Source organism: Typopeltis vanoorti, chromosome 16 (genome assembly GCF_054136105.1).
Source record: "Typopeltis vanoorti isolate ZY-2024b chromosome 16, IOZ_Tvanoo_1.0, whole genome shotgun sequence".
Taxonomy (NCBI): Eukaryota; Metazoa; Arthropoda; class Arachnida; order Uropygi; family Thelyphonidae; genus Typopeltis; species Typopeltis vanoorti.
The window spans coordinates 55,943,807-55,967,649 of record NC_143564.1 but is presented as its reverse complement, the minus strand read 5'-3'; the positions used below and the strand labels follow the sequence as shown (position 1 = coordinate 55,967,649).

Sequence of the window (23,843 nt, the reverse complement as noted above, 5' to 3'; positions counted from 1 at the left end):
ATATTAAGAAAAGGAGATCCATAGAAGATGATGGTAGATGTTTTATGATTTCATAATGGATGTCATCAGGCCCTACTGCACTAGGGTGAGACAATAAAATAGCTCTTTTTAGTTCCTCCTCAACAAATAGCTGATTGTATGGCTCAAACCCATTGGTAGAAAAAATTAGCCCTTGTTTCTCTTGCTGCTCTTTCAGTATTAAAAATTCAGGAGGATATGAAGCTATTGCTGAAATTCTGGCAAAATTTTCTCCCAAAGTGTCGGCAATAGCTTTGGAATCAGCAGTAACACTTCCATTATTGTCTAAGGTAGACAAACAGTGTGTTCTCTATCTACCTTTCATTTTATGGATTTTATCCCATACATTTTTGCATTGGTCTGATTAACTGATGAGGTAAATTGGATCCATTTACCTCATCAGTTAGTCAAATGATCAATGGAAACAAACTATTATGCTTCATTTCAGCAAATGGAAACTTAAAGACTTTTTTTGGAATCAGCAGAAGATTTATAAAAAACTAAACAAATCTGAATAAATATGGTTATTTAAACTTCAAAGATTTAGGAAACAATCATTTTTGGAATTCCTGCTTAGCAGCCAAGGCTAGCTAGTTGGAGAACGAAGTGGATATCAATAAAGAAATAGCACGCTTAAATGTTATCCTTCATAGGACAAAGCGTGAAATTGAAAAACTGCAGAAGCTGTAAGAGTTAAGTAGGGCTGAAAAAAGAAAGAGGCAGGTGATCCGAAAGAATAATAAAGACTGACGAAGCAAACAAGAAAATCAAGTTAAGGATAAAATTATCTATGGAGACTCAATAATCAGGGGAGTACTTAATAAAAGTATGACAAAATCGTGTTTTCCAGGAGCAGAAATTCATGATATTAGCCACGACATCCAGATGCAAATTGGTAAGTCGAAGGAAATGATTGTCTTGGTTGGTACCAATGATTTGAGAGACAAGAATCTATGACGGAGGATGTAAAGGAGTTGTAAGAGGCAAAACTGAAGTGTGAGAAGATGAAGATTGTAAGTCTCCAACCATACTATGATAGAAGTGAACTGAGGAGGAGGGCATTGATAGCCATAGAGTCTATATGTACATTTTGCAAAAGGAGATGTAGAATTTGTGGATCTGTGGTCTCTGTTTTGATGGAAAGAAGGATTTGTACAATGCAGATGGACTTCATCTGAATGGTTATGGTGTTAGGTGTCTGGAGAGAGAGAGAGAGAGTTTTGTTTACCAAGCATACTGATGTGCAAATTCAGGGAAACTTAAGTAATTAGGGTGAAAGCAAGTGAGTTTGTGTCAAGGCACCCATGAAATGAGTGAGTGTGAGAATGACCAAGTGAGCAATCTGGTCTCTCAAGCAAAAATATTGTATAGGGTAATCAATTCAGAAAGTAAAGGAGGGTGGGGTTGGTTAGTGCAACCTTGCCAAAAGTTATAGGCATTAGTGAGACTTGGCTAACAGCAGATGATGTAGTTACAGGGATTGAATGTGAAGAGTTTAGTATTTTCAGGGAAGACAGAGAAGAAAGGTGGGGGAGTAGTGCTGAAGATAGTAGATGAATTTCAACCAAAAAGAATAGGAGACTTGGGAGGATGGCTGTTCATTTGAAGCAGTCTGGTGTGAAATTAAGACCAGTAGAAAGGCAAAATCAGATTATGATAATAATTTAGCGGAGCAGGCCAGGAAATTCCAAAGATTTCTCTTGTTATGTGGCAAGTAAGAGGAAGAATGACTATAGAAGTTTAACTTTAATGAGTGATGTTGTTCACAAGGAGACAGAAGTAGATAAAATAGTTGAGTTACTGAGTGACCACTTTGCAAACATATATATTCCTAGTGAGGTTACTGCTTTAACCTGTGTGACAGACACTAATGTGGGAACAGATGTGGATGAATTGGAAGTTCTTAGGATATTGCAGAATCTTAATATAGATACTATGTGCAAGGGAACTGGCAATGCTCAACTCTAGTAGAGTTCCAAGGGAGTGGAAAGAGGGCAGAATTATTTCTTTGCATAAGGGAGGTTGTGAGATTGTAAGAGCAAATTATAGACCAATTGGTATCTCAGGTAGTACTAGAAAAATTAGTGAAAAAGAGAATTCAAGAATGGGTAGATAAAGATATGATACTGTATGAGGATTAACATGGCTTTGTGAAGGATTGGTAATTTACTAACTTTTTATAATCGAGTAACATGAGTTGGATAAAGGAAATGGCTTCATGATGATGATTCTGCTGTAATTTGCAAAAGACATTTGACAGAATATCACATGGAACACTATTATGTAAATTAGAAGAAAGGGATGGATATGACACTGGTTAAGTGGATAAGAGGGTGGCTGCTGGACAGATTATTGAAAAGCGGTATATGGAAAGGCAGAATGGAGGCAAAAACAGGTGACTAGTGGTGTGACACAAGGTTGAATTCTGGGCCTTTGCTGTTTAATTTGTACATAAATGATATAGGAAATTTGCTAGTCTGGCTGCCGAGTGGTTAGCATATCTGCTCTCCAGCCAAAAGGCTGTGGGTTCAAATCCCACTGTGGGCATGGATGTTTGTGATTGTCTTTGGAAATACTATTGGTGGTGATTGGCGGAGTCAGTTGGTGGATTGAGTGGTGGAGACGGACGTTGTAGAGCATGTGCCTTCCCTCGATGAGTCTGAACTCTCTGGAGGTGTCTAATAATAATAATAATAATAATAAAATAAAAAATAACCATTAAGGTTATTTTTGTTGTTTGCTGATGATATGAAATTAAGTAGAGCAATAATTAATCAAGTTAATAAATAGATGTGGAGAGCTTGCTGGATGATTTAAATATGCTGTCAGTATGGGCAAAAGTTAATGGGTGTCGAGAAATGTAAAGTTATGCATTTTGGGATAAATAGATTACAAGCCGTATATCACAGTGATGGCACTGTACTCCAGGAAATAGATGAAGCTGGAGATTTCGGGGTGGTGGTAGACAGAGAGTTAAAGTTTATAGGACATATTGCTAAGGTTTCTAAGGTAGCCCATGAGATTACTTGTCTAGTTCAGACACATTAACAAGTTAAGATAAGGAAGTTGTAATTTCTTTTTATAAGGCCCTGATGTGCCCACATCTGGATTACTGTGCTCATGTCTGGTCCCCTGGGTTTCTTGGGGATGAGGAAACAAATGATGGAGAGGATTCACAGGTGAGTGACCAAGATGACGAGTGGCCTGTGGAATGTTCCCTATGAGGATAGATTGAAGGTGTGTGGATTGCAGAAGTTAGTTGATAGAAGGAAAAGAGGGATATGATAAAAACATTTAAGTTGCTTAAAAGATTTTATAGGATAGATGTAGGGGAAATGTTTCAGCACTTGGCTAGATGGACCAGAACAAGGGGGTCATCCCTGGAAGTTGAATAAAGGTGTGGTCAGTAGGGGTATGAGTACTAGATGTTTTGCTTGGAGAGTGGTGAATGAGTAGAATGAGTTACCAGAGTCAGTTGTGAGTGTTTTGTCTGTTAATGGGTTCAAGGGGAGGTATGATAGATTCTGTGGATAGATTGGGTCTCTCATGATGAGTCTTCAGACTCTATGGAGGTGCCCTTATAATCATAATGATATTAATAATCTTTCACTTATTATGTGTGTGTGTATGTGTTTTCAATTGAAGGTGAGTTAACTGATCTCATATGTAGACAGCAAATCAGCCTCATATGTGAACATGCAGTGTACAGACAAAAAATGCTGTTGACCGTGATGATGGGCAGTAGATGGTGGTGTTGATGGTATTAGTGTTGTTGTGTGTAGGTGGAGAATTAAGCAGTAGGGGGTGATGGAGAGATGTGTGTGTAGCAGAGCAGAGTGGAGTGCCCTCCCATGACAAGTCCTTGGAGGTGTGTCAAATAATAAAAAATATTTTATGTGACTCCTACCCACATGAGGTTATAAATTTATACTACATTAGTGCCATTGGTTCACTAAGGATTTTTTTAGCACTTCAAATTTTATTTTTTGAAATGCTTTTTTAATTTATTTTTATATAATCCAGAAATGCCACTCTAGAGACCAAACATCGAACTTTTTCAAGCCACTATAGGCCTCCAATAAATGGGATGAAAATCCCTCAATAAGTGATGAAATTCATCTCCCATCTAGGGATAATTGCAAACATCTGTACCCATGCCTGGTTTTCATCCCACAGCCTGTTAGTTTGGAAATCAGTCATATTAACCATTTGGCAGGAAAACTACTTAATTTTTCAGTGGTTGTTCAAAAGCACTTTGTAATTTAAAAAATATTTTAGCATTCACATGAAAAATCTCTAGAACTAAAATTTCATTTTGAAGTGGACAAAAGTACACAGATTTCATGGCTCCAAATAGATGATGAAATTCATCTCTCACTTTAAGACCATTGCAAACATCTATATCCATGCCTGAATTTCACTCTACAGCCTGCAAGTTGGACATCTGTATGTTAACCAGTTGGCAAGAAAATTACTTAGTTTTTCAACATTTGTGCAAAATCAGTTTGTGATTAAAAATAAATATTTTAGTATTAACCTGCAAAAATCTTCAAACCACAATTTCATTTTGATGTGGCCAAAAGTATAAAATTTCAAGGCATCCAAATGAATGTTGCGCATTATAATTCTATAGTATTGCTAATTTTTCTATAATTCTGATTTTAAAAAATGTTTGAGTAGCATATTTTTGTTCAGGAAAAAATAAAATGGTAGTAATTTATCTAATATTTATAGGAAACAGAGAACTCAGGAGATGGAGCACATGGAAGATATAACTATTATAATATTCAGGTTTGTTCTAATTTTTTTTTTTTAAACTTATAGTTTTCTAAATGATACATCAAAATCTTATTTTCTTTGTTTTTCATATGGCACTATGTAACTGGAGCTAGTGCTAACTAACTTACTTTCTGATGACAGAGGCAAACTTTAAGTGGTACATTTTGTTGACTTGTACAGCCTAATGATTTACTCTGTGCAACATCAAGTTTTATCTAATTAATCGTTTTTTTTTATCAAATTATCAAAACTGAAATTAATTAATTTCAGTTTTGATAATGCTGCATGAAATGGTTTTTTTGATTAATTTTATTTCTTTCAGTGTTAATTGTATATATAATGATTATGTACCTGTCATTTTGAACAAGTGCTTAATTGCTTAACTTTTCTAAAATATACATGAATTTTTTTTTTTAATATGAAAATTAGTATTATATTATATATAGTATCATATTTAATATTATATTCTCTATAACAATAAACATTGTGATGTATGTTTTCAGGGACCACCAGGACCTAGAGGATATCAGGGACCTACTGGCCCACCTGGGCCTAAAGGAGAAAAGGTAATCCATTTATAGCATGTATTTGAATGTATTTGGGGTCAGGTGGCCTGAGAAAGTATTCTTCAAGAATTTGGAAATGCAGAGTCAGGAAAACTAGTGTTTAGGGAGATGAAAGTGTAGTGGTGGTGGTTGATGTAGGCATCCTAAAGGTGGGTGAGTGAGTGAAAGTGTGATCACATGACACTGAATGTAACTTCCTCTCACCCTTCCCAGATGTTTACTGGGAAAATCAACATAAACTCCTCTCCCCCAATCCAAAGGAGTGGGGGAGAGGAGTTTGTCCAACTTGGCCAAAAGTTATAGGCATTAGTGAGAGTTGGTTGAGAGAGTATGATTTAGGGATAAAATGCAAAGGCTATAGTATTTTTCGAGAGGACAAAATGGGATAAGGGTTTTGGTAATGATAGCAGATGAATGGAAGCCCAAAAGAATGAGATGTATATTAGGAGAGCAGAGATAGAGAGGGCAGTTCATTTGAGACCATCTGGTGTGAGATAAAGGCCAAGAGGATGAACTAAATAGTTCATTACTGCTATAGGTCAGAGGGTATGAGGGAGAAATTGGATGGCATGCATTTACAAATTTGCATGATGAGTGTAAGACAGGTAATTCTTATCAGGGAGTGCCATTAAGGGAACATAGATTGGAGGGGAATGAAATGAAAGTTTTACAGTTATTAAGAGATAATTACCTGACAATATGTAATGTAATGGAGGAGATTTGAGGTTCGAAAATACTGGATCTGGTTACAGCATTGGAGCATTGAGCAATAATCGCTTTAGTCACACTTCTGCTTGGGAAAAGGGATCATGTGGTCTTCGCCTGGAAGATTGTTGGACATGAAGAAATTATGTTAAGAAAGAAAATAAATATATTTGGAATTGCAAAGCACATGTGATTTTGATAAACTGAGAGGTCAGTTTGGAGTACCATAACATAAGAATTTGGAGAGGAAGAATATTAGCATTGCATGAGAATGGTCAAGGGATGTTTGAAGAAAGCAGTATGAAACTATTTTTTTACTGTATTATTTTAATTTTTATTTTTTTATGTGGTTTCTACCCATGAACGGTTATTATATGATAGCAGTGGGTGGGCTAAAGATTTTGTTTTCCATTTTTATCAGTTTTATATATATTTTATGTATTTTAAAAATTTATTTTTACATAGGAAACTCTGCTCTAGAGACCAAACATGGAACTTTATCGAGCTACTTCAGGCTTCCAATAAGCAGGGCTGTCGTCTCATACCAGGTGATGAAATTCATCTCCCACTTAAAGACAGTCACTAGCATCCATGCTAACAGTGGGCTTCAAACCCATGACATGTTGGTTGGAGAGTGGGTATGCTAACCACTCAGCCAACCAGGCCAGTGATATACCCAGAGTCAGTAGGATAAATTATGTAGAATTGGGGATGAGAGGCATAAAGAAAAAATTATGGGGGAGTATAAACAAAAAAGACATGTTGGTTGGAGAGTTGGTATGCTAACCACTCAGCCAACCAGGCCAGTGATATACCTAGAGTCAGTAGGATAAATTATGTAGAATTGGGGATGAGAGGCATAAAGAAAAAATTATGGGGGATTATAAACAAAAAAGTGATCAGAAAGCCCATGAGCAGTCAAGGCATAGCTAGCTGAGGAGGCCAGAGAAAATCCCAAAAGGTTCATTTTTCTATGCTGTGAGTAAAATGAAGAATGACTATGGATAAGTTACTTTAATGAGTGCTGATGGTAGGAAGGTAACAGAAGCAAACTAAAATATTTGAGTTACTGATCGATCATTTTGCAAGGGTGTATGTACTATCCAGGCGGTGATATTTCAATGCCAGATGTGACATTGATTGTTGTGAGATAGAAGTAGAATTAAAAGTGCCTATGATATTTCAGGTCCTTAATGCAAACATAGCCATGGGGGTTAGGCGGCATATCAAAATAATAATAATAATACAAGGTGGAAAACTCATGGAAAATCAGGGCAAATTTAAGCCTCAATTTTTGGAAGGTGCTTGTTGAGGGAGAAAGATGGCAGAATAAGTCCACTGTATAAAGGATGCTTCATGACAGAAGCTGCAAATTATAGGCCAATTGCTACCTCAAGAGTTGCATTATGGTATTGGAGAAGTTGGTAAAAGACAGAATTCAGAACTGGGTGGACAGGAATGATACTTTATAGGCAGCATGGTTTTATGAAGGGTAGCTCTAGCTTTAGTAATTTGCTCACTTTTTGATGGTCTTATTATTATTCTGTCTTATAAGCCAATCCTAACTGCAACAATTCATACGCATATCTCTATTGTTTTTTTCCCTAAATTTTCATCACATCTTTCACTCCTGGTTCTCTGATACATTCTCAATAATGACATACTTCCTTTGGTTAAAATGACTGAAACTGAGTCATTAATATTAGGAAGAGTTTCTATACATTTTCAACCAAATCACTTAACCAGCCAAAGATTGAGGTAAATATAATATAATAAATTTAGTTTAATCCTTTATCCAAGTGTGAGCAAACAAAGTTTGCACCTGAAAATATCTTCAGGACTGGGGTAAGGTAGTACAACACTGGGCAACTCGCAGCAAAGGTGGAGAAAGCCAACATCACTCTTATCTCAGTATCTCCCATAATGCAAAACACATCTCCTTACGGATATGTATAATGTTATGCATTAAGGGAAGGGCCACTACCCAGACTAGTTCCGACCTTTATTGAGGTCTCTTCAGTGGGAGCCAGGCCCAGAGGTGGAGATACCAGGCAGAAGCAATGGCAGGTCATCTTTACCTATAGGAGTTGCCAAACAGTGTGCCACCTTTTTATTAAATTACTCTGGATTTAGAGAAAGATGTTGCAAGTTTCTTTTTCACTTGGTTAGACTATAATAAATTTAGTTTAATCCTTTATCCAAGTATCCACACTTGGATAAAGGATTAAACTAAATTTATTATAGTCTAACCAAGTGAAAAATAAACTTTCAACATTGAAGTAAATATTTAAATATAAAGAGCTAATAAGCTTCATTTCGGCAACAAAAACATTATTTAAATTAAGGGGATATTAAATCCCACATTGTTTTAAAACCGAATAAGAAACTCAAAGATTGGAATCAGAGAGTTTCTTGCCGAATATAGTATAATAAACTATAAAGTATCGGCGATCACTAAGCGTCCGCTAAATGCAAGTGACCCTAGCACGTAGTGCAATACCGGAAATCTCGCAGCAAAGTCGGTAAAGTTCTGATCACTATTCTTAGGTATTTTCCATAATGTAAAAACACATTTCCTAGGAAATGTATGCTGTTATTACATTATGGTGGGGAGGTCACTACCCAGACCGGTTTCTGCCTTTTTTGAGGCTTCATCAGTGAGTAGCTAGACCAAGTTAATACCAAAGTGTATAGCGAAAAGAACTTATACTGTGCTATACGAGTTTCCAAACAGGTGCAACCATTAAGTTACTTAAATATAAAGAGCTAATAAGCTTCATTTCGGTAATTTAAGTAACTTAATGGTCGCACCTGTTTGGAAACTCGTATAGCAGAGTATAAGTTCTTTTCGCTATACACTTTGGTATTAACTTGGTCTAGCTACTCACTGATGAAGCCTCAAAAAAGGCTGAAACCGGTCTGGGTAGTGACCTCCCCACCATAATGTAATAACAGCATACATTTCCTAGGAAATGTGTTTTACATTATGGAAAATACCTAAGAATAGTGATCAGAACTTTACCGACTTTGCTGCGAGATTTCCGGTATTGCACTACGTGCTAGGGTCACTTGCATTTAGCGGACGCTTAGTGATCGCCGATACTTTATAGTTTACTATACTATATTCGGCAAGAAACTCTCTGATTCCAATCTTTGAGTTTCTTATTCGGTTTTAAAACAATGTGGGATTTAATATCCCCTTAATTTAAATAATTGAAGTAAATAGTTTTTTTCCTTCTGTTGATTCAGAAAAAACATATTATTAGCCAGTGAATGCAATTATTATTATTATTATTATATACTATCGATGGAGTCCAGAGACTCATTGTAGGAGATCTTCACTAACTTTTATACACAGAAAACCTATCACTTGAACTTATTCACTTTCAGGGCACTCATAACTAATTCTGGCAACCCATCACTATGCAAAAAATCTAGTCTGCATATGCTTACTACCACATCTTACACAACTTCCATGGATGACCCCTAGTTTTCTGATTATTTATCATATATTGAAAATTTTTTTTTGTATCAGTTTTATAAAAAACTCTTTAATATCTTAGAAGTTTCTATCCTGTCCTCTCTTTTCTACCTATCAATTAAACTTTGTAACCCACACATAATCAACCTATACTTAGGGAGTATTCAACAGACCTGTCACTTATCTCTGTATCCTCTTTACCACCTCCTGATCCCCAAGAAACCAAGGCGACTAAACCTGTGAACAATTATCAAGATGCAGCTGTATTTATACCTTATAAAGAGGGATAATAATTTTCCCATCTCTGCTGTCAGCATGTTTTTCAACATCGAAATAATTCTTTAAGCTATTTTGCCAACTTTTGCAATATGCCCTCTGAATTTCAACTTTCTTTCTATTATTTTCCCCAAGGTCCTTAGCCTTATCGCTTTCCTGCAATCTGGTGCCATCAGTGTGATACACAGTATGTAATATTTTCAACTTGAAGTACAATATCTTACATTTGGCTACATTAAATTGACAACCATTGTCCTTTACCCACACTGCCAAATTATTTAAATCATCCTGAGAGATATATGCATTACCAGTTTTGTATCATCAGCATTGAATATCCCCACCCCCAATTTTTCTCTATATCATTGATATACAAATGAAAGCATAGCAGCCCTAGTACAGAACACTGAGGTACTCCACTAGTCACCCTTATTCTCCTAGACTCCCCTCTACCATATACTACTCTGTGGTGTCTGTCTGTTTGTCAGCCACTTCCTATCCATGCTATTAGCTTCATATCCATTCCCATTTGCTTCAACTTTTGTGATAGCTTTCCATGTGGTATTCTGTCAAATGCCTTTGGAATGTCCAGCAGTATCATGGTGTAACCATTTCCTTTATCCAATTCCACTCTCACTTTATTATAAAATGTGAGTAAATAACTAAGACAGGATCTATCTTTTACAAAGCTGTGCTGCCAACTATAGAGTATTATATCACTATCCACCACTGTTGGATTTTACCTTTAACCAACTTTTATAATACTTTAACAATCACTCCTGATATATTAATGGTCTGCAGTTTGCTACATCTGTCTTGGAGCCTTAACAGACATTCAGTTCTGACCTAAAGACAGTTCTGAAATTCAGTTCTGACCTAAAGACAACCACAAACATCCATACCTATGATGGGATTTGATCCTGACATCTGTGGACAGTAGATCAGAACTGAATTTCGTTATCTGGTGTGAGACATCATGATGTAATATGTTTCCTAAGCCATAATTTCTTCCTTTTCACCCTGACTTCCCCCATTTCCTTGTCCATTTCTCATATCTGTTCACTGAATCTCATCACTGATTCTCCCTAAGGCTGCTCATCTTCTCTTTTCCATCCACACTCATTCCATCAGTCTCACCTCTTTTGTCCTTTCACTCTTTATTATCCCTCTTTCCTCAGATCTCTTATTCATCTTTAACTCTCTCTGTTATCCTCTCCACACAACAACAGTTTTAAATTATTATTATTATTATTATTATCGTACAGGAACTACAGGAACCTCTAGTGCACCCGAAGACTCATTGTAGGAGATGCATACTATCCATACACTATTTATTATACCTTTCCTTCAATGCATTGACTGACAAAGCACTCACAATAGACTCTGTCAACTCAGATATTCACCACTCTGCAAGTGAAAAATCTAGTTTATGTTCAAATGCTTGCTAACCACTCTCATACTTAATTTCCAGAGATGACCTCTTTGTTCTGTTCCCCTCCCTCCCGCCACATACACTAGTCAAGTGCTGATATTTGCTTTGCTTCAATACCATGAAGCCCTTTTAGTAACTTTTAAAACATTTCAGTATCAGAAACAAAGAAGTATAGTTTATTGCCTTGGTTGATATATTGGGACCTCATATTCTACGCATCAGTGAGACCTGGCTATCAGAAGCTGACACATTATCTGGTATGCAAAGAGTACTGTATTTTTAGGAATGATAGACAGGATAGGACAGAATGGGGCATGCCTCTAATGATATTAGATGACTTGAATCCAGTGAGAGGTGAGACCTATGACTGCGATATGGTTTTTTTTTGTGTGGCAGTGAGTTTGAAGCCATGTGGTATGAGGTGGAGTATAACAAGATTAAATAGATAGTGGGGTGTTGTTGCAGACCTGGTGGATTGGTTGCTACTGAAGAAGAAATGCATCACCAAATAAATATGATAGGTGTGAAAAGAGTAATCATAATGGGGGACCTCAATTATCCGAACATTGATTGAGTAGCTCTGAAATCGCACAATAATCCATATGAGGCCTTGATCAAGCCTCATATGGATTATTGTGCACAAATTTGGTCACCAGGTTTTTGTAGTGATGGGGATATGTTGGAAAGAGTCCAGAGTAGATTTACATAGCTGGAAACTGTATAAGGAAAGTGTGAGCAGAGGAGTGAGGAGTAGGTTCTTTGCATGGAGAGTGGTTGGTCAGTGGAAGAAATTATGGCTTAGGAAACATATTACATCGTGATGTCTCACACCAGATAATGAAATTCAGTTCTGATCTACTGTCCAACCAACAGATGTCAGGATCAAATCCCATCATGGGTATGGATGTTTGTGGTTGTCTTTCGGTCAGAACTGAATTTCCGAACTGTCTTTAGGTCAGAACTGAATGTCTGTTAAGGCTCCAAGACAGATGTAGCAAACTGCAGACCATTATGTGAGCAAACAAAGTTTGCGCCTGAAAGTATTTTCAGGACTGGGGTAAGGTGGTACAACACCAGGGCAACTCGTTGCAAAGGTGGAGCAAGATACTAACATATCCGTTTGCTCACACTTGGATAAAGGATTAAACTAATTTTATTATACTCTAACCAAGTGAAAAATAAACTTTCAACATTTTATTATGCAGACCATTAATATATCAGGAGTGATTGTTAAAGTATTGCCCGAGGGTGTTGTGGGCATACACACATTGAATCAGTTTCAAGCATGGTTGGATGAGCATCGTGTGTAATAATGTGTACCTTCCACAATGAGTCTCTGACTTCATGGAGGTCAAATGTTAATAATAATAATAATAATCATCATCATCCTATTATTATTTACTCTCTGTATTAAAAGCCTCAGTCATCGTTCTTACCCCTCCCTCTTTTTCTATGGAAATAATTCTCATTTATCGTCTCATTGCCATTTTTAGTAATGTAATATCCATATGGCATTACTTTTATATTTTCCATTACTTTTTCTTTTGCATGACTTTTGTACATTTTCATTTCCATCCACCACTTGTTTATCTTCCTACTGTATATTTAATTTCTTCTGTTCATCAACTCAGATTTCAACTCTTTTATCCCATAACTATATTCAGTGACTTACTGTCACTTACATTAATTTGCATACTTTAAACAATAAATTACATGATAACCACAGTAATTAACTGTGGTTATCGTGTAATGAAATGAAAGTACAGATATTTCGTGCTGAAAATAACAGTACATCATCAGTGCATAGAAACAAGCAAATCAGAGGAATGGGAATACAAGGTACATGCAGCAGTTGGTGGTTTACCAATTAAAAACTGTTACCGTGTGCTTGAAATTAATATTAATAAATAATATTATTAAGATTTTCAAAATTAAGTGGATATTGAATACCACATTATTTCTTAGCTGAATAGAAACACAAAGATAGGAAATCTAATCTAAGAGTTTCATGCCAAATATAGTGCACAGGATGTCAAAATTTTACAGGATGATTTGAATAGTTTGGAGGACTGGGCTAGGGAAAATGGATGTCAATTTAATGTGGCAAAGTGTAAGGTTATGCATTTTGGGGTGAAAAGAATAGAAGGAGTATATCACATGGTGGAACCGTACTCCAGGAGATTGATGAGGCCAGGGATTTGGGAGTGTTGGTGGATAGGGAATTGAAGTTTAGGAGGCACATTGCAAAAGTGGCTAAATCAGCTCATCAAATCACTTGGCTTCTGAAAATTACTTTAACAAGCAGAGACAAACAAGTTATTGTTCCTCTGTATTGAGCCTTGATAAGACCCCATCTAGACTACTGTGCCCAGATATGGGTGCCAGGGTTTCTTCTTGATGAGGAGGAGATGGAGAGGATCCAGAGACGAGTGACCAAGATAATAGCAGGTCTGTGGAATGAACCTTATGAGAACAGGTTGAAGATTTGTGGGTTGCAAAAATTGGTCGATAGGCAGAAAAGGGGTGATATGATTGAGACATTCAAATTACTGAAGGGTTTCTATAAGATTAATCCAGAAGATATTTTTGAGAATAGGACGGTGGTGGGAGGACTAGGGGCCATACATGGAAGCTGGGCAAGAATGTGGTTAGCAGGTGCGTTAGAGCTAGATTTTTTACTTGGAGAGTAGTGAATGAGTGGAATAAGCTGCCAGAGTCTGTTGTGGGTGCTACGACTGTGAATGAGTTCAAGGCGAGGTATGATAGATACTATGTGAATGTTGAATAGTTGTTCTTGACATGATGTTAGGGCCTCCCTCGATGAGTCTGTAGACTCCTTGGAGTTACCCGGAATAATAATAATAATAATAATAGAATACTATATAAAATTCGGCAAGACCAAGCGTGAGCCAACACCTGGTAGTGCAATGCTGGGCAACTCGTAGTAAAGGTGGAGTAAGCTCCAATCACTGTCTTTAATATTTACTCATAATGTAAAACAGCTCCTAGGAGATGTATTATTGTTCTACATTATGAGAGAAGGTCACTACTCAGAACGGTTTCAACCTTTTTTGAGGTCTCGTCGGTGAGTAGGTAGACCTAGATGTAATACTAAAGTTTCAGTAATCAGAGCTTATTTCTTTACTGTACAATTAAATACGAAATGAGCTCACTACTGAAACTTTAATATTACATCTAGGTCTACCTACTCACTGACGAGACCTCATAAAAGGTCCGAACTTTATATAGTTTTCTATATTCGTCATGAAACTCTTAGATTAGATTTCCTATCTTTGAGTTTCTTATTCGGCTAAGAAATAATGTAGTATTCAATATCCACTTAATTTTGAATATTTTACCGAAGTGAAGCCTGTTGGCTCTTATTTCAGTAATTATTAAGATTATTATTAAAAACAATTTTTAATAGTTACATAATACAAGAGTCTCCCAAACTTTGTTGGGGGGGGGGAGAAAGAGGGAGACTATCATTCTGATTCAGATTTGGCCAGTGTAAAAGGCTTTGCAACTTTCTTTGAAAAGGTGTTCATATTTAAATCTGCTTCTATGGAGGAGACAAGCTTCATCCCACTGGATACCATATTATGTTGTACCAGACCAAACTTTTGAGGTTTCATGTATTCACTATCAACAAAATTTCTCATCTGTTGCCATATACAAAAGACAAACTATCATTAGCTGGAATTCACCAGATACCTTGTGAATGTAATCTAACATACTTTTGGCAGACAGGCCATTCTGTGGAAAAAAGAATTAATGAACATCAATATTATATCAAATTTATGAAACCTCAAAAGTCTGGTCTGGCACAACATAGTATTGACACTAAACACAGTATCCAGTGGGATGAAGCTCTTATCCATAGAAGCAGGTTTAAATATGAATGTCTTTTCAAAGAAAAGACATTCACGTGAAGCCCTTTTACATCAGCCAAATCTGAATCGGAACAATTGTCTCTCTCTCTCTCTCTCGCTCTCAAAAGTTTGGGGGACTCTTATATTATGTAACCATCAAAAATAGTTTTTAATAATAATTTTAATATTATTTATTAATATTAATTTCTAGCATGCGGCAACAGTTTTAATTGGTAAACCACTGACTGCTGTATGTATCTTTTACAGTGGTACCTTGGATTGTGAGTAACTTGGTCTGCGAGTGTTTCGCAAGACGAGCAAAAATTTTTAATAAATTTTAACTTGATGAATGAGCGACGTCTTGCAATACGAGTACTGTATTACCTATATGCTTTGTCTGCCAAGCGTCGCATGATCAAGCAGCTCGGGATTGCGGGTAATCGTTTCGCATGCACGGTCTCAGTCGGCATACCTCATTCGTATAGTCAACATTCGTGCTAGCATTGTGACCACGTGTGTGTGCGTAAAGCATTTTTTTAATTTTGTGTCCAAATGTAGTGACTGTTCTTTATTAACTGTACTACGACAATGGCCCCAATGAAGAAAAGGGTTGAAAGAAGTGGCATCCATAGTGTTGTGAGGCACGGAGAGGCTGCGAGTTCGGACACAAAGGCAGCTGTCGAGTTTCAGAAGCTCATGGTTTCTGAGTGTTACCTGCCGCAGCAAGTTTTTAATTGCGATGAGACGGATAGCAATGATTCCGTTAGTGACAATGAAAGTCGTCCTACCCAATACAGTTAATTGTATTTACTGTAATATGTAATGTAATTAATAAATTCAATTACTTTATGTATTTTGTATTAATCATTTTTATATGAATATTTTTGAGTTTTGGAACAAATTATCTGAGTTTCTATTATTTCTTATGGGGAAATTTACTTTGATATATGAGTGCTTTGGATTACGAGCACGTTTCCGGAACGAATTATGCTCGCAAACCAAGGTACCACTGTATTCCCATTCTTTGAGTTGCTTGTTTCTACACACTGATGATGTACTGTTATTTTCAGTAGGAAATATCTGTACTTTCATTTCATTAAAGTTAATTACTGTGGTTATCCTGTAATTTATTGTTTATAGTCATTCCACAGGTACCTTTAAAGATTAGTTTGCATACTTTTTATTTACTGTCACTCACACTAATTGCATACTGGCATCCTACTTATTTACTGTCATTTGCACTATCTTTCTTGTTTGTTTATCATCATTAGCACTATTTTACATTCTGGTATTCATAGTTGCTAATTTACCATTACCTATACTTTCATTATTGTCCACTACCATTTGGAACCTGCTGCACTCCACTTCCTTTAATCTTCTGTCTGCATCTGTTTGACTTGTGCTATCCTTTACAATGATCTTATTCTTTTTTTCAGATAGTGCTTTTGCTTTCTGCTGCTATAGGCAATTGGTACCTGATTGCTGAATGATATGTACAGATTTTCTGTAAGTCATAATAATGTTAACAAAATTACATTCATGTGATTATATATTAAGTTATTATTATTATTATTACATAACACCTCCAGGAAGTCCAAAGACTCATTGAGGGAGGGTACTTACTCTACAACTCTCCGTCTCCATCACTCCACCAGCCGCAACTACCTTCATCATTTACACCAACACCATCTACTGCTGACCACCACCACTAGTATTTTCACAAACAAACATCCATATCCACGGCAGGATTCAAACCTGCATCCTTTTGGATGGAGAGCAGATACTCTAGCCACTCAGCCAACCAGATAAATAAATAAGTTAAAATTAACTTATTTAATCAAATCAAAGTTAATCTTACTGTGATGATCCTTCCGCAGGTATTTATGTGTGTTTAAAAAAAGTTAGATTTTAGTTACAGATGTCTTTTCAACGATGCATCCCAGATTTGCTCAGTTAGTGAACCTAATAATGGGATTACTATTTATGGATTTTTTTTTTCCACATTTTTTTTGGTTTGTAGGGAGATCCAGGAAAAGATGGGTTTACTGGAGCAGATGGGCCTCCTGGTCCTCCAGGTCATATATTTATGATTCCTGTAAGTATAACAATATGATGTTATGTAAAACATAGTAAAAAAAACTTTCTACAATATGATGTTATATTCACACTGTGATATCTCTATTTCTTTGTAATGTATTTTTATTCTCTCCCCATGTCATCATATTTTCTTATTAATTATATTTTATCACTCACTCTCTATTTTATTCCTATTTATTTTAACTTGTATATTTTTTATTACATGCTATCATTTATTTTTTGTAAATTGCATAAATCACTAAGGCAATTCATTTCCAGCTATACCAAGAACAATGCACTGCATGCCTCTTATGTCCTGCCATCTTTGATTCTGTCCAAGACCTCAATTCAGAAGGATATTCTTGATTGCAGATCAACTAATTTCCTGTGGCACATAACATCATTAACTTCAGCATCCAAAAGAGCTGGGTTCTTTGTGCTGTAGGTGGTATTTCTTCATTGAGTAATTGTTTATACTTTACAAATCCGAAATCATCCATGCAATGTTGCATTTCTTTCATATTCAGAAGTATAGCCCAATATTTTTAAAAATTCTATATACTGTTTAGTGGGAAGTGGTCAAGCTGGTTCACCTCTCTCTCTCTCTCTCTCTCTCTCTTTCACTGATTTGATCCACTTCTTAGCAGACAGCACTGACAGTTTCTGCTCTCTTCTTTCAAGAGACAGTGTTTATCTAGAATTCATTGCAAAAGACTTACAGAAACTGTCTTCTGGAGAAAATTTATTAGCAAAAATTATTACGCTCAATGCTTCAGCCTCTGTGTTGCAGCTATCAAAAATATCTATCTGTATATAGGATATACTGAAATATATGCTTATAAGTAGTAGGCTGCATACCTAGAGTGAGGAGGATAAATCAAGTGGAATTAAATGGATGAGTAGCATCATTAAGCAGGAGCTGAAAGAGAGAGAGAGAGAGAAGTTTGTGGAGGGAGTTTAAAGAGAAAGGTGATCAACAAGTTTATTGTTTTTAATATATTCTGAAAAGAACATTCCTTTTCACCTATTCCCCTCTCCTCAATGTAGGATCAGTTACAATGGAAGAAACTGTTACGAAAAGCAGAACATTTGAGCACAAGCCAAAAGGGTGACCAGTATAGTAAGGAAAACAAAAGGCAAATTAATGGAGAGAGCCAAAGGTAATTGCAAGGAGTTCTTTTGGTATGTGGCAAGTCAAAGGAAGAATGAATATGAGTAGAATAATTTTGATAAATGCTAGTGGTATAGGGAAGTGACGTGAGCAGACAAAAGAATTGAATTACTGAGTGATCACTCAAAAGCATATCATCCAAGTGAAGATACTGCAGTAACAAATGTGACAATAGTCGGTGAAAATAGAGGATACCTAGAGTGAGTAAGATAGAATAGCAGTTAAATGAATAGGTAGAATAGATAGATAGGTTAGTAGAGATAGATGAAGTAGTACAGATGTATAGGTTATTACTTAATGCATTCAGGTCGGGGCAGCAGTAGCTTGCTCGCTGTGAACCTAACTATCTGGCGAAGCGAGTGAAATTACTGGTAATTTCGTTCCTGCATGTTGTCAAATGCTCTGCTTTTTGTAACAGTTTCTTCCATTGTAACTGATCCCACATTGAGAGAGGGGAATAGGTGAAAAGGAATGTTCTTTTCAGAATATATTAAAAACAATAATTAAAGAGAATTGATATATTTGATTATTAGTTACTATACTTGATTTACTAAAAGATGTAAAGAATAGCAAATATAAGAAAGAGAAAGAATAGGCTTGAATAAAAATACTTTCAGTACTGTAAAATGGAGTATGAATAATTTACATCTGTGATGTTATAAGTATCTGGGAGTGGAGTGAAGAACACGTGATCCTATAAACTCTAGACTTCCATATTTGCATTTATGATGGGCATAATTTAAAAAAAAGCTTATGAATAGATGGAAAGGGATTTGTTTGTGAAATATAAATCACTAACAGCAACTATAATACAGATGCAAGAAAAACAAGTAGTTTTGCTGTATTACTGAATAAGGTACAGAGACATTTGCGGTCTGTGTAATATATTTGTCAACAAATAGTGCAATTAGATATAACTGGGAAATGGCACTACCTAATGAAACACTTCCCCTGTCACAAAAACAATGCTGCATAGACTCAAGCAAAACTGTTTGTTGTACCACCAAACACAGCCGCTAACTAAAAACAGTTGTCCTAAAATTTGTTCAAATTTTCAATTACATGAAATAAGTGTTTGCTCAATTGCATTTGAAATTTACAATGTCATTAAGACAGACCACAAATCCTAACTTCAAATAAAATTCTACTGAAAGAGTTGAAACTAACATGCCGCATAAACTTTTTGTCAATGAGGCCACTCATCAGCTCATGTGGAAGTGGCACAAAAACAAGCGGCAATAAAATTCTACCAAAAGAGTTGCAACTAACATGGCATAGAAACTTTGCAACAGTTCAGCCCACCCACACGACATGGAAGCGGCACACAAATGGTAATGAGAAAGTCCTGTCAGTACGATAAACATGCAAAATGCTTCCTGATGTGAACATGTTAACATTGATGTGAGTACAGCTATAGGATTATATGAGATATCAACTTATGTATTAAGAGAATGTGCTCTGGTTCAATTTAAGTCTCAGCTCTTTCTTGAGAAAGACAGCTGAATGAGGTGAAAATAGTTCCATTGCATAAAATAGATACAAGATAGAGGTAATAAATTATTTATTGATCCACATTTGTGGAGTGGTGGTCAAAGTATTGGAGAAGTTAATTAAGGAATTCATGAATGGGTGGATCGGAATACTTTATGGACAGCATGGTTTTTGGGTGGTTGATGAATAAATATCAAAGTAGTTTATGGAGGAGTAGAGTTCAGAAGAAGATGAGTGACTAGCATGTGCTGTAGGGCTCTAAACTTGTGCTACTGCTATTTAATAAATAATACAGGAAATGATCTGAGGGGAAATATTTAGTTGTTTGCTGATGTTGCAAAACTGGGTAGAGCAGTAGTTAATAAAGAATGAGAAATCTTACAGGATGATTTTTCAGAGTGTAAGGTAATAAATGCATTTTGGAATGAAAAGATTACCAGCTGGTTGTTGATTGAACTGGGATGCAGGACCTTAATGAGGCTAGAGATTGAGGGTAGGGATGCCAATGGACTGCGAGTTAAAGTTTGGATGGCATTTTTTTATAGCTCATAGAATTACTTGCTTATCAAGAACACACTGACCATAGAGCTAAGGAAATGTTTTATATGTTCCCATCTGGACTATTTTGCCCAGATCTGGTCAACTGGTTTTTTGGGGATGAGGAGGTGGAGAGGGTGGATGTAAGGAGAGATTGAAGATTTGGAGTTACTGAAATTGGTTGATAGTGGAAAAGCTGGGGTTAAGCTAGGGACATATAAGTTGCTTAAAGGGTTTTATAGGATAGATACAGAGGAAATTTTTCTGGGGAAGAGCTAGGGATCATCATTGGAAACTGAGTAAGAATGTGGCCAGCAAGAATATCAGGATTAGATTTTTCATTTTGAGAGTGGTGAATGAGCAGAATAGGTTCTCAGAGGCAGTTATTGTTTTGTGTGAATAAGTTCAGAGTATAGTATGAGAGGTATTGTGTTAATATTATTAGATGGGCATCCATCGAAATGCCTGTGTCATAATAACAATAATCTATATCTCCATAGTTTTAGTCCCCCTTAATAATAATAATAATAATTATAATTACGATGGTCGAGTGATTATTATGGGGAACTTCAACTATGGAGATATAGACTGGAAGGAAGAAAGATCACATGGCAGGAAGGAAATGGAATTTATACACCTACTGAGAGGTAATTACTTTAGGCAGCATGTGATGGAGGGGACTAGTGGGGGGTGTCGGAGTATTGGACCTGGTCATAGGATCAAAAGAGCTATCCATAACCAAGGTGGCCACATAGCTTCCTATTGGTGAGAGTGCTACGGTCTTGACTTGGGAGATTGTAAAACATGAGGAATGTTCTGTCAAGAAGGGGTATATATGTGGAACTACAAGGCAGATGATTATGACAAACTTAGAAGGAAGCTTAAATTTGTGCCATGGCATAAAATACTGAAAGGGAAAGATGTTAGTAGTGCATGGGAGATAGTTTAAGGGGCATCTAGAGGAAGCAGTATTAAATTCTATACCTAGGATAAGGAAGGTTAATCAGGTAGAAGTTAGATGAATGAGTAATATCATTAAGCATGAGCTATAGAAGAAGTTGTGAGGGGTATATTAGGAGAAAGGTCACCAGCAATGTCATAAACAGTACATGGCTCAGGCAAGAAAGGTGACCAGCATGGCAAGAAAGGCAAAATCAGATTACAAGAAAAATCTAGGAGCAGACGAAAGGAAATCCCAAAGAGTTCTTTTGTTACATGGCAAGTAAGAGGAAGAATGACCATGGAAGATTAACCTTAATGAGTGATGATTGTAATGAGGTGATAGAAGCAGATGAAATAGTAGACTTACTGAGTGACCACTTTGCAAGGGTTCATCATCCAAATGAGGTTACTGCTGTAACTTTGTTCCCACATGTTAATGCTGTAACATGTGGGAACAAAGATGGATGATTTGGAGGTTCTTAGGATATTGCAGAATCTCAATGTAAATACAGTTTTGGGATTAGATGGTATATCAGTTCTGGTTCATGAGAATGTGCAAGGGAACTGGCAATACCTCTGATTAGACTCTTTAATTTAAGTCTCAAGCTCTGGTAGCATTCCAAAGGAGTGGAAAGAGGGCAAAATAATTTCTTTGCATAATGGAGGTTCTAAGATTATAGTAGCAAATTATAGACCAATCAGTATCTCAGGTGTGGTGGTAGAAGTACTAGAAAAATTGGTAAAAAAGAGAATTCAAGAATGGGTAGATAAAGATATGACGCTGTAGCCATGTTGACTTTGTCAGCATAGCTTTGTGAAGGATTGGTCATGCATTAGTAATTTAATAACTTTTTATAATCAAGTAACATGAGTCTGATAAAGGAAATGGCTTGATGATGATTCTGCTGTAATTTGCAAAAGGCATTTGACAGAATACTATATGGAACTCTGTTATGCAAATTAGAATAAATGGGAGACGGATATGAGACCGGTTATGTGGATAAGAGGTTGGCTGCTGGACAGATGTTAAAAAAGTGGTATATGGAGGGATAGATTCAAGGTGAAAACAGGTGACTAGTGGTGTGCCACTGGACTACTATTGTTTAATTTGTACATAAATAATATACAAAATAACTGAAAGGAAATATTCATTTGTATACTGATTATGTAAAATTAGGTAGAGTAATAGTTAATCAAAGGAATGTGGAGAGTTTGCAGAATGATTTAAATAGACTGTCAGTATGGGCAAAAGTTAATGGGTGTCAGTTTAATGTAGAGAAGTGTAAAGTTATGCATTTTGGGATAAATAGATTACAAGCTGTGTACCACATTGATGATACTGCACTTCAAGAAATAGATGAAGCTAGAGATTTAGGGGGTGGTGGTAGGCAGAGAGGAAAGTTTTGAGTACATGTTGCTAAGGTAGCCCCATAGGATTACTTAGCTATTGAAGAACACACTAACATGATAAGGAAGTAAGTACATAAAGATGAGGACGTTGTTATTCCTCTTCATAATGCCTTGATATGTCCACATCTGGATTACTCTGCTTGATCTGAGATGAGGAAGTGGTGGAGCAGATTCAGAGGCAAGCTACCAAGATAGTGAGTGATCTGTGGAATGTTCCCTGTAAGGATAGATTGTGGCATATGGATTGCAGAAGTTGGTTGATAGGAGAAAAAGAGGGGATATGATAGATGCAAGGGAAATGTTTCAGCACTTGGCTAGTGGGACCAGAACAAGGGATCATCCCTGGAAGTCTAAATTTACTGGCGCTAAAATTTTCTTATTTTGTGATTTGTCACTCTCACTAGTTTCTAATTTAGTGCATGATATTTGTAGATGCTTCTCAAGTGTGCAATTTTCATTTCATCTTTCTTCTTACAGTTTCTTCCAGTGCTAGTAGTCAGGCACACTCACTCACTACAGGATTCAAAGTTTCTTGAATCTTTGTTTATTTCTTATCTAAATGCAGAGTATATTTAAAGATGGCTCCATTCTTCCTGGTGTGAGTACTCTCACTTTGGGAAGAACGAGTACTTTCAGAATCGAGATTCCCATATCAGAAGAGTTTAGATAAGTGACAAGAATATTAAAAGAAATAGTTGGAGCCAAGAACATATTTTCCTTCATGCTTTATGGGAGAGAAATACCTAATGGTTGTAAAAGATGTGGAAACAGACAAGCTTTTAGGAGGCATTATTTTCTTGTCTTCAATTTTGAAGAAAAGAAAATAATGCCAATCATGATAGGTAGCCAAGTTAAAAGGATTAAAATAGAAAGATTCTTGATGGATTATCTGGAAAATAATGTTGGTATACTGGTGCAGACTTTTTCCAAATGGGACAAAGTTTCAAACATTAAAAAGGACTTATGCTTAGAAGATCCTGAGTGGTATTCAGAAGTCATGTTTACCATGGATAAGAAGATGCCTGTCCCTAATTTTGTACACACTGGGTCCTCATGAGTCATGGTAAACTATCCAGGTGTGCAGAAACAA

The 23,843-nt window shown here is 36.3% G+C and overlaps 1 protein-coding gene across 1 annotated transcript in view; it reads left to right on the top strand.

The window, feature by feature from the left end:
• Positions 1 to 4,623: 4,623 nt before the first annotated feature.
• LOC150098030 (uncharacterized) overlaps positions 4,624 to 23,843 on the top strand; it is a 345,561-nt gene continuing 326,341 nt past the window's right edge. The window contains exons 1-4 of the mRNA XM_090406662.1: positions 4,624 to 4,650; positions 4,753 to 4,809; positions 5,301 to 5,363; positions 17,147 to 17,221. Of these exons, the coding sequence (XP_090262788.1) occupies positions 4,624 to 4,650; positions 4,753 to 4,809; positions 5,301 to 5,363; positions 17,147 to 17,221 (222 nt within the window). The remainder of the gene's footprint in view (positions 4,651 to 4,752; positions 4,810 to 5,300; positions 5,364 to 17,146; positions 17,222 to 23,843) is intronic.